The sequence below is a fragment of the Canis aureus genome, chromosome 13 (genome assembly GCF_053574225.1).
Source record: "Canis aureus isolate CA01 chromosome 13, VMU_Caureus_v.1.0, whole genome shotgun sequence".
NCBI lineage: Eukaryota > Metazoa > Chordata > Mammalia > Carnivora > Canidae > Canis > Canis aureus.
The window spans coordinates 50,846,736-50,859,870 of NC_135623.1; the positions used below are offsets into that span (position 1 = coordinate 50,846,736).

At 38.2% G+C, this 13,135-nt stretch overlaps 1 protein-coding gene across 6 annotated transcripts in view; it reads left to right on the forward strand.

The window, feature by feature from the left end:
• Positions 1 to 13,135, forward strand: part of MMAA (metabolism of cobalamin associated A) — a 22,283-nt gene continuing 9,148 nt past the window's right edge. The window contains exons 1-3 of one of the 6 annotated variants that reach the window (XM_077846214.1): positions 64 to 320; positions 1,360 to 1,519; positions 10,742 to 11,244. In XM_077846214.1, coding sequence (XP_077702340.1) covers positions 10,800 to 11,244 — 445 coding nt within the window. In that variant the 5' untranslated portion in view covers positions 64 to 320; positions 1,360 to 1,519; positions 10,742 to 10,799. The other 5 variants (XM_077846213.1, XM_077846216.1, XM_077846217.1 and 2 more) reach the window with 5 other exon arrangements.

The following is a 13,135-nucleotide window of genomic DNA, read 5'->3' on the forward strand; positions in this document are numbered from 1 at the left end:
GCGGGCCCCGTGCGGCGGAAGGGGCGGGGCGGGCTGCGCTTCCGCGGCCTCGGGCGGGTGAGTCCGGAGCCGGGGCTGGGCTGCCGCCTCGGGCTGCCGTAGGGGGCCCACCCCGGCGTCGGGGGCGCCCCCTGGAGGATTTGGGGCGGGGGAGGGAAAAGGAGAATATTACTAAGTTGGGTGCTCCTGGGAATGCGGGGTATGACGCCCACTGGCAGGCGCCGGCAAAAGGGGTTCCACAGAGAAGTTTCGTTGCTTTTTTTCCTTGAAAAGGAAACGTTCTGGACGCTGTGATTTAAAATCTACATCATTGCAGGCGGGTCTGTGAGCGTACCGTTCTGCCACAGTAAGGAGGCTTTTGGAAAGGGTGTTGGTCCCTCCGCTGCCAGAGCTGGCGGGTGGGTAGGCAGAGAATGGATCGGAGAAAGGCGGAGCAGCGTAGCTACTACCAAAGAATGAAATTAAAACTCCCCTTCTATGGAATAAAGTCCAGGGTGCACCCCGATGTTTCTAGCAGCGATGGCCACGATAGCCACACTGTGGAAGGAGCCTCGGTGTCCATCGAAAGATGATGGATAAAGAAGCTGTGGTCTATGTATACAATGGAATATTCCTCAGCCCTTAGAAATGGCAAATACCCACCATTTACATTGATGTGGATGGACCTGGAGGGTATTATGCTGAGTGAAGTAAGTCAATCGGAGAAGGACAAACAGTGTATGTTCTCATTCATTTGGGGAATATAAATAATAGTGAAAGGGAATAGAAGGGAAGGGAGAAGAAATGGGTAGGAAATATCAGAAAGGGAGACAGAACATAAAGACTCCTAACTCTGGGAAACGAACTAGGGGTGGTGGAAGGGGAGGAGGGCGGGGGGTGGGGGTGAATGGGTGGCAGGCACTGGGGGGGGCACTTGACGGGATGAGCACTGGGTGTTATTCTGTATGTTGGCAAATTGAACACCAATAAAAAATAAATTTAGTATTAAAAAAAAAATCCAGGGTGTAAAAGTAGGGCTCAAACTGAAAGTCACAAAGAGAATCTAGGCTTTGTCAGGTACTCTGGAGAGGCGAAGTCCTTTCCAGCAGTCCTGCCGTATTCAAATTTATATTTGTCTTTAGCAAATGAAAGAGCATCTAAGCAGCAAGGGCATACAATTTCTTATTGTATTACCTTTCTTAAGAGCTGTGCCCTAATACGTATACTTTGGAAAACGAATAGATTGCTGTAGCTTTTCCAAGTTGGTAGAAAACCCAAGTTTCCAGGACGCCTGTGAAGATTCTTAATCATTTCGGGGTCATCTGCAAGGTCCACAATACTCTTTTACTGGTAAACACTTAATACCGTTTTGTGTTCAAGGTAATAAGAATTTTTATAAAGGAACAACTCAGCTATTTTAAGGGCTGCTATTAGAGGCAAAAGAAACATGAAAGTTTAGATGATCACAAGAAATCTAAATCTCAACTTGAGATATTTGAAGATGTCTAAAGAAAACGTGTATTTAGCATGGAAAGGACTGGTGAGTACCTGAAACATTTGCCCCTCAGCTGACTATTACCATGTGGGCATGTGAGTCCCTCATAGGCAGATCACACATAGGGCTCCCCTGAGACCATTTTGGATTTGAACTTAAGTGATAGCAATGGGAGTGAATGAAAATGTTTAATGGTGATGAAATTTAGAAAAATAGAGATTTCTCCAACAGATTGAAACCTAAAAGTGGAAATTGGGAAATCTGAGTCTTAACTGGAAAAGTAATAAAAGGTAGAGTGGACAGAGAACCTTAGAATATTCCCTGATGAGTTCAGTATGTATTTGGTACTACTCTTATATAACAATGACCTATTTAAAGGTTGCTTGTTAAAAAAGTCATTCTACTCTACTAAAATTTCCTGAGATTATTTGAAAAGGACAGTGTAAAATCTTCTGTGGGGGATGGTGGGAAATGGGAAACAGATTATTGGCATCTGACAGTTTATCTTCAAATCAAAAATGATTAGCATTGAGAAATGGAAACACATGGTGTAACACTGTATTGCCTGTATGAACTGTGCTTTGCTGCAGACACTGACCTAATGTATTGATTTTGGAAATCCTGTATGCTTTTTCTTGCCAGAGTAGTTATTGAAATTGAGAATATTCATTGGATCAATGTCAAGACAAATATCCCAAGTTAGACTGGCTGCTGCTGAGCAAATTTTTAATGAAGGAAAACATCCATATATTGAAATAAGACTTTAAAAAGAAAGTCCTTAAAATAAATATATATTTACTGTAAAATCTAGAAAAATGTATGTTTTCAAACATTGAATAATCAGCATAATGGAGTTATTGATCCAAGCACAATTATAGTATACGTTAATTCATTCTATGACCAATAAACTATGCTGTGGGTACAAAGATAACCCATAGTTCAGGCGGGACGAACAACTCAAAACAATGTGACCAATATTAGAGTAGAGGGATGTGACCTATACATGATGACAAGAGATAGGAGTGACAATTGAAAGGGCATGGGAAGGGGGAGCATTGTTTCTAGATTCAAGACCTTAGTTCTTGAAGGCTGAAGAAGAATCTGTGAGATGATTAAAGGAGAGAAGGGCATTCCAATCAGAAAGAACATCACGGACAATGGGCAAAGAGTATGTTTTTTCTGGGACCTGTGTGCAAATCAGAATAGTGACAGCAATGCGGTAAAAGTGAAGGAGGAAAATGAATTAAATTGGAAAGGTAGATAAGAGCATTCCTAAAGAGTATGTAATGTTTTTGTAATAACTGTCTTCACTGGATGGTAAACTTTATGATGTTAGGACCTATGTTGGATCCATACACCAATGTATAGCACAGCGCCTAGTGTGTCAGTAGGTTCTCAATAAATAGCTGCTGAATAAATGAATGGCTGAATTAAAGAAAAACTATTTCTTTTACAGATAAGGCAAAGGTATTTTAAGCTAAATGTATTTTAAGCAGAGGATTAAAATAAATTTACATTTTATGATAAGTGGTAATATGGAAGGTGAATTAATAATGGTCATAGAGGTAGCTGGAGTAGATCAGGGTTTTTCAAACCTAATGTTGCGCCTGTGGTAGTTTGCAATCTGCATTTTAAAATACAGAATAGATGGGCAGCTCAGGTGGATCAGTGGTTTAGCGCCATCTTCACCCCAGGGTGTGATCCTGGAGACCTGGGATTGAGTGCCACGTCAGGCTCCCTGAAGGAGCCTGCTTCTCCCTCTGTGTCTCTGCCTCTCTCTCTCTCTCTCTCTCTCTCTGTGTCTCTCATGAATAAATAAATAATCTTTAAAAAATAAAAAATAATAAAAAATAAAATACAGAATAGAAATATAATATTAGAACGTATCACATATACTAACAATAAGAAATGTTTCGTGAAACTTTTCTTTCACTTATGTTCCTATGTGTTGACTGATGTAAGCACATTTCTTCCTATGGCCATTGATCATAGCTTGAAAGCCTTTAGAGTAGAGAAATATGGGAAGGAGGTGGAGAAGAAGGAAATGGATATAAAAGGTATCGGAGGGGCACCTGGTTGACTCAATGGGTTAAGCCTCTGACTTTTAATTTCAGCTCATGGCATAATCTCGGAGTGGTGAGATCAAGCCCCACTTCAGGCATTATGCTGGGTGTATAGCCTGCTTAAGATTCTCTCTGTCTGCCCTCCCCCCAGCCCACCCAACACTTGGTCTCTCTCTCTCTCTCTCTCTCTCTCATTCTCTGTCAAAAAAAAAAAAAAAAAGAAAAAGAAAATTTAAAAAGAGATATTGGAGGAAAACAAATGTGAATCTTAAATGCTGCCGTCCATATCGAACCTTTTTCCCTGAGAGGGGTTCACTCACCTACTCGTTTTATTGTTTTTGCCTACTTCATATTTTTCATTGTATATTAATAAATTAACATCCTGGTTTATTAAGAATGGCAAGGCTTTGAGGGATCTTACTCAATGTTGTAAATGTGAAATTTCTCATGTATTTAGGTAGTACTGAGCTTAAAATTATAGGATGAGACCTCCATGATTCTCAGGAATCATGAAAATTCATTGAAACTGTTTGATTTGATTTTTGGCTAAGTTTTAAAATGTCTTTCCATAAGAAAGCAGGAAAAGGTGCTTAGTTACACAAGTAGATGGGAGGTCTTTCTCCCTACCTCGATGATTTTGCCACTCCAGTAGTCTAGTTTTTTCTGTCGGTGACATGTTATAAGAGTTGTTCATACAAGGATGAGTTACATGTTATGCCCTTGATTGTCAAAAGTGAATTATTCTCTGGAGTGAAAAACATTTTAAAACTGTAGAAATTTGGTTGTTCTGTCAACTAATACACTATTGGGATGTCCTGCTGGTAAGGTTTGCCCAGAAAATGTAAACCAATTTTTCATTTTGGCCTAAGCAAAGAAAAGAGAAACAAAATGAAGAAGACAGTTTGCCATAATCATTCCTTTTTTTTTTTATTTTTTTTTAAGATTTTATTTACTTATTCATGAGAGACAGAGAGGCAAAGAGAGAGGCAGAGAGTGAGGCAGAGACAGGAGAAGCAGGCTCCATGCAAGGAGCCCGATATGGGACTCAATCCTGGGACTCCGAGATCAGCCCTGAGCTGAAGGCAGAAGCTCAACCACTGAGCCACCCAGGCATCCCTCATTCCATATTTAAATGTTATTTGGTATTCCCTTGGTGCAATATTACACCACTTCTCTCATATACATCTGGATTTTTAAAATCTGTCATTTCTCCCAAATTCTGCCGCTCGTTGTGAGGCCTTGGTCAATCAGTGTAACTTGACTGAGCCTCACCTGTAAAAGAGAATCGTGTGTACTGTTGTGAGGCTCAGCTGAAGAAATGTATGCAAAAATATCTCACACATGATAAATGGTCAGTGAAAGGTAGCTGCTGCTTTGCCATTCCCATGGTCCAGAAGGTTTGGGGGCATCAAGAAAATCAGCCTCCATGGAGAGATTTGAAGGTGTAAAAACCTTGGATTATATACATCTGGATAGCTTTTTGGTTTTAGCAAATGATGTCATCCTTTTCCTGGCTCTTTTTTTTTTTTTTTTTTTTTTTTTAAGGCCTTTTAAGATTTGTATTGGCATCAAAGAGCAGACCACTTCACAATCCCAATTTGTGCTAAACCCTGCAATATAAACCATGAGCTTGTCAGCACGGATTTTCTGAGAAAGACTTCGATTACATTGTTGTAAGAAATAACTCTTCTGTTAGAGCAACCTGCGTACTATTTATTAGACAATTTTTTCATCTCATTTAGAGACTACTGTTTGCTTGCATTATTATAAGTGGACATATTTTCATCTAGTAAATCTCGTTACTAGGTCTTGATTCCTTACAAACTTATCTTTCTGTTTTTCTGTTTTGGAACATTAGATGTCAACGGTGCTTTGGGAACAGGAACCTTGAAAAAAATTTAACACGTTACTATGCTGGATTCTGAGGAAACATAAAAAAATACTGTCTTTTCTTTAGGAGGATCAGCTGGGCTGAGGGATAAAATTAGTGGGGAGAGATCTGTAAGTGGATAAATTAGAAAACAAGATGAATAAAAGGCTGTGGAGCTTTGCAAATGGAACAGTTGATTGCCTGGGAAAGGTAGGGGTAGATGTGTCTTAGAAGACGTGATATTTGAACTGAGTAGGACTTTGTCAGGCAAAAAAGTGGAAGATAAGCATCCTAGACACCTAATTTTTGTTATAGCATAAAGACTTTTTTTAAAGCTGCCATGCTCAAAATGATTACTAGCCCATGTGTATCCCATTATTTCAGAGTACTGTTGAACTTCATATCTTAATGTGATGATTCTGATAGAATGTGCATAGAAGCATAGCTAAAACATGATTATCACTTTTTTCACCTTGTACATAATTCTTTTTACTAGGTTTTTAAAGTATATATGCTAATTTTATGTCTAATTTAGAAACTGACATAAATATATATTTAATGTAATGCTGATAGTCATAGTAACTGTTTAAATTAAGGACTCATCAAGTTTGATTCTCACATTATGAAGAAATCTCAATACAGAAGGAAGCAAGTTACAGGTTACAGATACAGAAGTAAAATTAAATCATGAGTAGTTATTAGATATTTCTTATTAAAAGTATACAAATTTTGTTTTATCTTTTAAAAAGATTTTTTTTACAATAGCAATTGTATTAGTTTTCTTTTGCTGCTATAACAAATAACCACAAACTTAGTGGCGTAAAATAACACAAATTTATCATCTTACAGTTCTGTAGGTCAGAAGTCTGACAAGGGTTTTACTGGGCTAAAACCAAGGCATTAGTAGCCCTTTGTTAAGACATGGACATCTTTGGGGGGAGGGATCATTATTTTGCCTATACAGAAAAATATGATTAGCTAAAAAAACAACATATAAGCACTATAATACCATTTAGCTACAGACGAAGTTAACATTTTGACATAGGGATATCTGTGCATGTGTGTGTAAAATTTTATGAAAAATGGTGTAACACCTCTTTATCTCTAGCCACTCTTCTGCTAATCTCATTTGGTCTTATAGATTTAATTAACACCTAAATATTAATGATTCTCAAATTTACACTTAAGCTCTGACCTCTTTCTTACACTAGTAATGCAATTTCCCACTTAGGATCCCACTTGGCAGTTTGGTAGGCATCAGTCTTCCCCAGCTCATGACAGGGCAACTCCATCTTTGCTGTGGCTCAGGGTAAAACCTGTGCTAAATCCTTTCTCTTCCATCCCACATCTCATTTATTAGCAGATCCTTTAGAATTCATCCAGAATCTGATTTAACACCAGCCCCACCTGATCCATGTCCTCATCAGTTCTCATGTGCAGTATTGCAGTCATCTCTTAGCTGGTCTTCCCATTTCTGTTCTTGCATCCCCATCAGATCTTTTTATAACAGAAGTCAGATCAGGTTCTTCTTTGTCCTCTTGCTTCCCTTCTTGTTCAAAGTCAAAGTTCTTCCAGTCATATCTGTGGCTATATATCTAACCCCCTCTTTGGCTTTCTCTCTTATGCTTTCCCCCTTGCTTATTCACGTCTAGCCACACTGGCCTCCTTATTTATATGTCTGTTGTCTCTCTTCCCTTACTATGTTAGCTTCAGGAGGGTAAGAACTTTGTTCTGTTTTGATCTTTGTTGTATCCCCAGTGCTAGACTATTGCATGACACATGGTAAATGCTCAAATATTCATTGAATGAATGCTTTATAATCTTGTTTCTTTCTCCCTCTCTCTCTCAGCATATTACTTTGCTGTTTTTTGATCATAACTATGTTGGGTAACGAGATAGTCATGGTAAGATTTGTTAATTAAAGGGCATATTTTAAATAGTTAAAAAATTTTTTTTCTTAGACCACATAGATAGCATCTCTCCCTAAGGGAGGGTAGGTCTAGGTTTGGTAGTAAGAATGTTCTGTATCTTGGTCAGCATTTCCTCTTCTGTGTTCTTTGGCTCTTCTAATGCCACCACACTGCACACTTTTTTTTAAGTTTATTTATTTTGGGGAGGGGGAAGGAGCTGAGGGAGACAATCTCAATTAGACTCCCCACTGAGCTTGATTTCATGACCCATGAGATCATGACCTGAGCCAAAACCAAGAGTCAGATGCTTAGCCGACTGAGCCACCCAGGTGCCCCTCACTACACACTTAAAAAAAAAAAAAATGTTTTTTACTTGCTTTGGGAAGGGCAGGATTAGTAATATCTCTTTACCTTTTAGCTAGAGGACTTTTCTTTGATCCTAAAATAATTTGTTAAGAAAAAAATGCCATAGTCAGTCCTGGCCCTCCCATTGTCTATGACATTAGTCACCTAACTCACTCTTGCTTTCCCTCCCTTATTAAATGAGAATAAATCATCATAATAATAAATGTCAGCATAGAATTGTCTGGGAGAATAAAGTGAGATGAAGTGCTGGGATTATGTCATTTAGAGTAATATAATAAGACAGTTCGCCTTAGAAGGTGTAGTAGATTGAATGGTGGTCTTCAAAAAGATATACCCATGTCCTAATCCTTGGAACTTGTGAATATGACTTATATTTGGAAAAAGAGGTTTTACAGATGATATTTAAGTTAAGGATCTTTCTTTCTTTCTTTCTTTCTTTCTTTCTTTCTTTCTTTCTTTCTTTCTTCTTTCTTTCTTTTTTCTTTTTCTTTTTCTTTTTCTTTTTCTTTTTCTTTTTCTTTTTCTTTTTCTTTTTCTTTTTCTTTTTCTTTTTCTTTTTCTTTTTCTTTTTCTTTTTCTTTTCTTTTTCTTTTTCTTTCGAGTGTGTGCAACCAGGGGTGTGCAGAGGGAGAGGGAGAATCTCAAGCAGGTTTCATGTCCAGACAGAGCCTGTCTTGGGGCTCAGTCTCACGACTCTGAGATCATGACCTGAGCCAAAATCAAGAGTCAATGCTTAACTGATTGAGCCACCCAGGTGCCCCTAAGTTAAGGATCTTGAGATGAAATCATCCTGGATTATCTGTGTGGATCCAATTCAGTGACAAATCTCCACACAGAGGAGAGACACAGAGGATAGAAGACCATATGAAAGCCAGAGGCAGAGATTGCAGTTGTGCGGCTGTGAGTCACGGAACACCAGGAGCCTCCAGGAGCTAGGAGGGACAGGAAGAGTCTTCCCCTAGAGCTTTCATAGAGAGTGCAGGCCTGCTAGCATTTTGATTGCTGACTTCCAGCTTCCAGAACAGTGAGAGAATAAATTTCTGTTGTTTTAAACCACCCAGTTTGTGGTAATTTGTTACAGCAGCCTTAGGAACCTAATATAAAAGGTCCTAGTAAAATGACTGGACCATAGTAAAATATCATTGTCACCACCAACACTAACACTGTCATGATTATTATTCCTTTTTTTTTTTTTTTTATTCATGATAGAGAGAGAGAGAGGCAGAGACACAGGCAGAGGGAGAAGCAGGCTCCATGCTGGGAGCCCGACGTGGGACTCGATCCCGGGTCTCCAGGATCACGCCCTGGGCCAAAGGCAGGCGCTGAACCACTGAGCCACCCAGGGATCCCCATGATTATTTTTCTTAAACCTAGTATGGGACCTGAAAAGCAGTATATGCTCAGAAAATAGTGAGTGGTTGAGTAAAAATAACAGTTCTTCCTTATGAGCTTCCAGTCTGTAGGAATGGCAGTGGTATTGTTGAGAAGTGTGCTTAAAGAGAGTTTCCAAGATAGAGCCCCTCTTAACTCTCTTCTTTTAGATGTCTTTTTGTATGTTTGCATGAAGGATGTTTTTAAATTTTTTTAGGACTGGTTTTACTAGGTTTTCCATAAACTGTCCTTTTAGAATAAGATTAATTTTGTAAAAACAGAAGTCCTAATGCCCCTTTGCCCCCCCCCATGGAAAAATAATGAGCAGTTGTAGTTCTAACAATAGAAAACTTAAAATATGTCTTCTTTTTCCTATTAGAATTTATTTAGTAAAATTAATTTCATGCTGATTGGCCTTGAAATACAATTTAGAGATGTACTTTGGAGCAATATGGTAATTTATTTCATTCTGCTATAAGGTAGTTGAAAAATCAAAATTTTCAAATAATTGTAAACCCAAATTTGGTAGGCCATATGTATCATTTGTATGTAAATTCTAGTTTGCCACTGGAAGCTAGGTCTATTACCTAATCTGTACTAATGTCTTATAAATTGGTATAATAATAATAAAAGCTAATGTTTATTGAGGTCCTACTCTATGCTAGGCACTGTTCCAGGCTTTTTACTTGAGGTTTTGTGCATGAATTAACTGAATTCATTTTCATAGCCATCCTCTTCTCTTTACCTGTTTTGTTAACTCAAGAGGATGCTGAGGCACAAGGTGGTCATATCGTGGTAGCTTAAGTTGGCAGAGACTCACAGTGGCCAAGGCTCATAACCTCTGCACTTTCCCGACTTTCCATGTACTGTCAGCTTCACTGTGGAATATGGTTTGAAATGGAGAGTATCAGTAAGTCTATGTAAAGCTTCCTCATCTAATTCCATAGTGGTTCAGACTTCAGTGTGCTTTTTTACCTACAGAGATTGTGATGCCTGGACCTGGGAATATGCATTTTTCGTACGCACCAGGCAGTTTGAGCCAAACTTAGAAATACACTGATATAGTTCCCATTCAAACCTCACAGTTCTTTTCACATGAAGGCCCGGGGGTGGGGTGGGGGTGGTAATGGTGTGCTTATGTTAGGCCATTATTTGCATATATCTGTGTTCTAGGGTGAGCCCATTGAATACATACATTTATCTAAACTTATGCCGCAAGTGTCTACACTACTATTCACTTTTTTTATTGTTTTTTTGTAGAAAAAGAATAAAAGGCTAGCATCGGAGGATTTTTTTTTTACCTTTAGAATGCAAAATAGGATGTATTTGACCTGAGGAAATTGTTAAGTCTGTAGACAGAAGAAAATAAGCATGACATAAAATTTCCACCCTAACAGGATTTTTTTAATATTATTTTTTGTTTAGAAGAAAATTTTAATGTACCTTGTATTTCACCGTAGAGCAATAATCCATCATTTGGGCTCCTCTGAATATTAACTGTCAGTGGTGGTTGGGGGGTAGAGATCTTCTCTTAGATTTGGTAAGAAATTTTCACCCATATGTACTGCCCAGAAGCTTGATTATGTGTGTTTAGAATATAGGGAAAACACTAAGCTTGCAGTTTTACTAACTTCAGTATCTTAATTGTATATTGAATTGGCAAAAACTACGTTTTTCTTTCTTCTAGGGAGTCACAAATCACATTGAGCCAAAAAACATCCAGTGTTTCTGCGGTTACAAACAAAATGAATATTCCCATGCTACTGCAGCATTCTCACCAGCGTTTCCTAAAAGGCCTTTTAAGAACACCTTTCCGTCGTTACCACTTCATCTTTCACTCAAGTACTCATCTCGGATCAGGACTCCCTTGTGCTGGGCCATTTAATTCTCTCAGACTCCATTGTACAGAATGGATACTGCTGTCAAATGGTTTAAAGAGAAAATTATGTGTACAAACAACCTTAAAGGAACACACGGAAGAACTTTCTGATAAAGAACAAAGATTTGTGGATAAACTTTATACCGGTTTAATCCAAGGGCACAGGGCCTGCTTAGCAGAGGCCATAACTCTTATAGAATCAACCCACAAGAGGAAAAAAGAGTTAGCTCAGGTGCTTCTTCAGAAAGTATTAGTCTACCACAGAGAGCGAGAACAAATAAATAAAGGAAAACCACTAGCATTTCGAGTGGGTCAGTCTTCTTTTTTTTATTTTCCTTTCGGTCCGTTCAGTAACTATTTTTCTAAATTTTCTGCTTTAAAATAAGTCTAAACATTTTGTAATCTAATGGAAATTCTTTTTTTCTTTCCAGAATTTTGGGCTGGATTTTAAATGCTCCCCACCCCCTTTTCCCCAAATATTAGTCTTTTTATGTTGAGGGGAAAATATCATGGTCATTTGAACCAAGGCTCTATATTTTAAGAGAATAATATAAGTCTCCTATTTTGGCAAGAATCTGTGGCTCCCAGAATAGAATATGCATATGAGTAACTGTTAACTGGTTTACTGCTTTCTCTTGGTAGTCCTTCTGCTTGATGGTCTGAAGTGAATGCCTTTTTTTTTGTATTTATATCAAGTATAATTATCCTTACCACATTTCAAAATTCTTTTTTTTTTTTAATTTTTATTTATTTATGATAGTCACACACAGAGAGAGAGAGGTAGAGACATAGGCAGAGGGAGAAGCAGGCTCCATGCACCGGGAGCCCGATGTGGGATTCGATCCCGGGTCTCCAGGATCGCGCCCTGGGCCAAAAGCAGGCGCCAAACCGCTGCGCCACCCAGGGATCCCCCACATTTCAAAATTCTACTTCTTAGGTGTTTTATTAGTCTCCCTACAGCAAGTCTCACTTCTTTCAGGTACTTTTTGCTAAAGTTTCTTGGAGTTGCTTGACTCTAAGCCCAGCCATCTCAATACCAAAATGTGTTTTAAAGGAGAGACCATATTCATTTGCTGTCTAAAAATATGAGATGTTCACTTGATTTCTTGAACAATTGATGAGGTTCCATGATTGCAAATAAGCTTGTTATATATTTTTTAATTGTGCATTTTTAAACAATTTAGATATGTTTGGGTGGAATGAGAGCTTTTCATGATGGCAAAGTAGGTGATTCCAACCAACCTTCCCACTGAAAAGAACTTGAAATGGTAGACAAAGTGCAGAAATTTTGTGAGGATTGAGTAAATACACTTAAAAATTGACTGTCATTATATTAGACATATATCTTAGTTTATTGAAGATATGGGATTAAAACCTTCTAATTTTAGGGTAACAGGGTATAAATCATTAAAGATCATTTCAAAAAGAGTTCACCAACATATCTGGTACTAGTCTGTATTGTTCATACATCCTATTCTTCTGTCCTGAAGGAACTCTCATTTCGAGAGTACTGTGTTGACTGTTGTTAATCTTTATGTATTGTGTAGACAGACAAAATAGCAGACTCCCAAAGAGAAATTCCAGTTATGACAAAGTGTTTACTTATTACATTTAAAGGATATTTGAAGAGAAAACATCCCAGAAATATACAGAGTTAACCAGCAACTCAACAGTAACTAACTAGTAACTCACAAATTTTCATTGCTATTCTGGTTCTTTCATTTTGGTCTTATGAGGCCAGATAAACCTGTCTTTATTGTAGCTATTTTATCACCATCATAGATACAAGTAACAAATGTTTGTTCCTCACCCATAAAGATGTTTAAGAAAGAGACCTGCCCTGAAAATTACAGAAAGGAGCCAAGCATACCTATGACATACACATACTTTGGAATATAATTACAATTAAATGCTTAAATTCTGTATATATAATGCTGTATATTTAATCTAAACGTGGCAAATATCAGCTCATCTAATTCTTACAGCATCCTGAAGAGATACGTACTATTGTACTATCGTATGCGTTTTATTGCAGAGTGTAGTCAGGTACAGAGTGGTTAAGTAACTTCACCAGGATTACATAGCGCATAAGAGGCAGTGCTAGAACCAAAACTGGCCACCTGGCTCCAGGGTGTGGTGCTCTTAGCTGCCATGCTCTGTGAACTCTCCAAGCAGAAAAATTTTCTGCCTTTCTTAAGACTA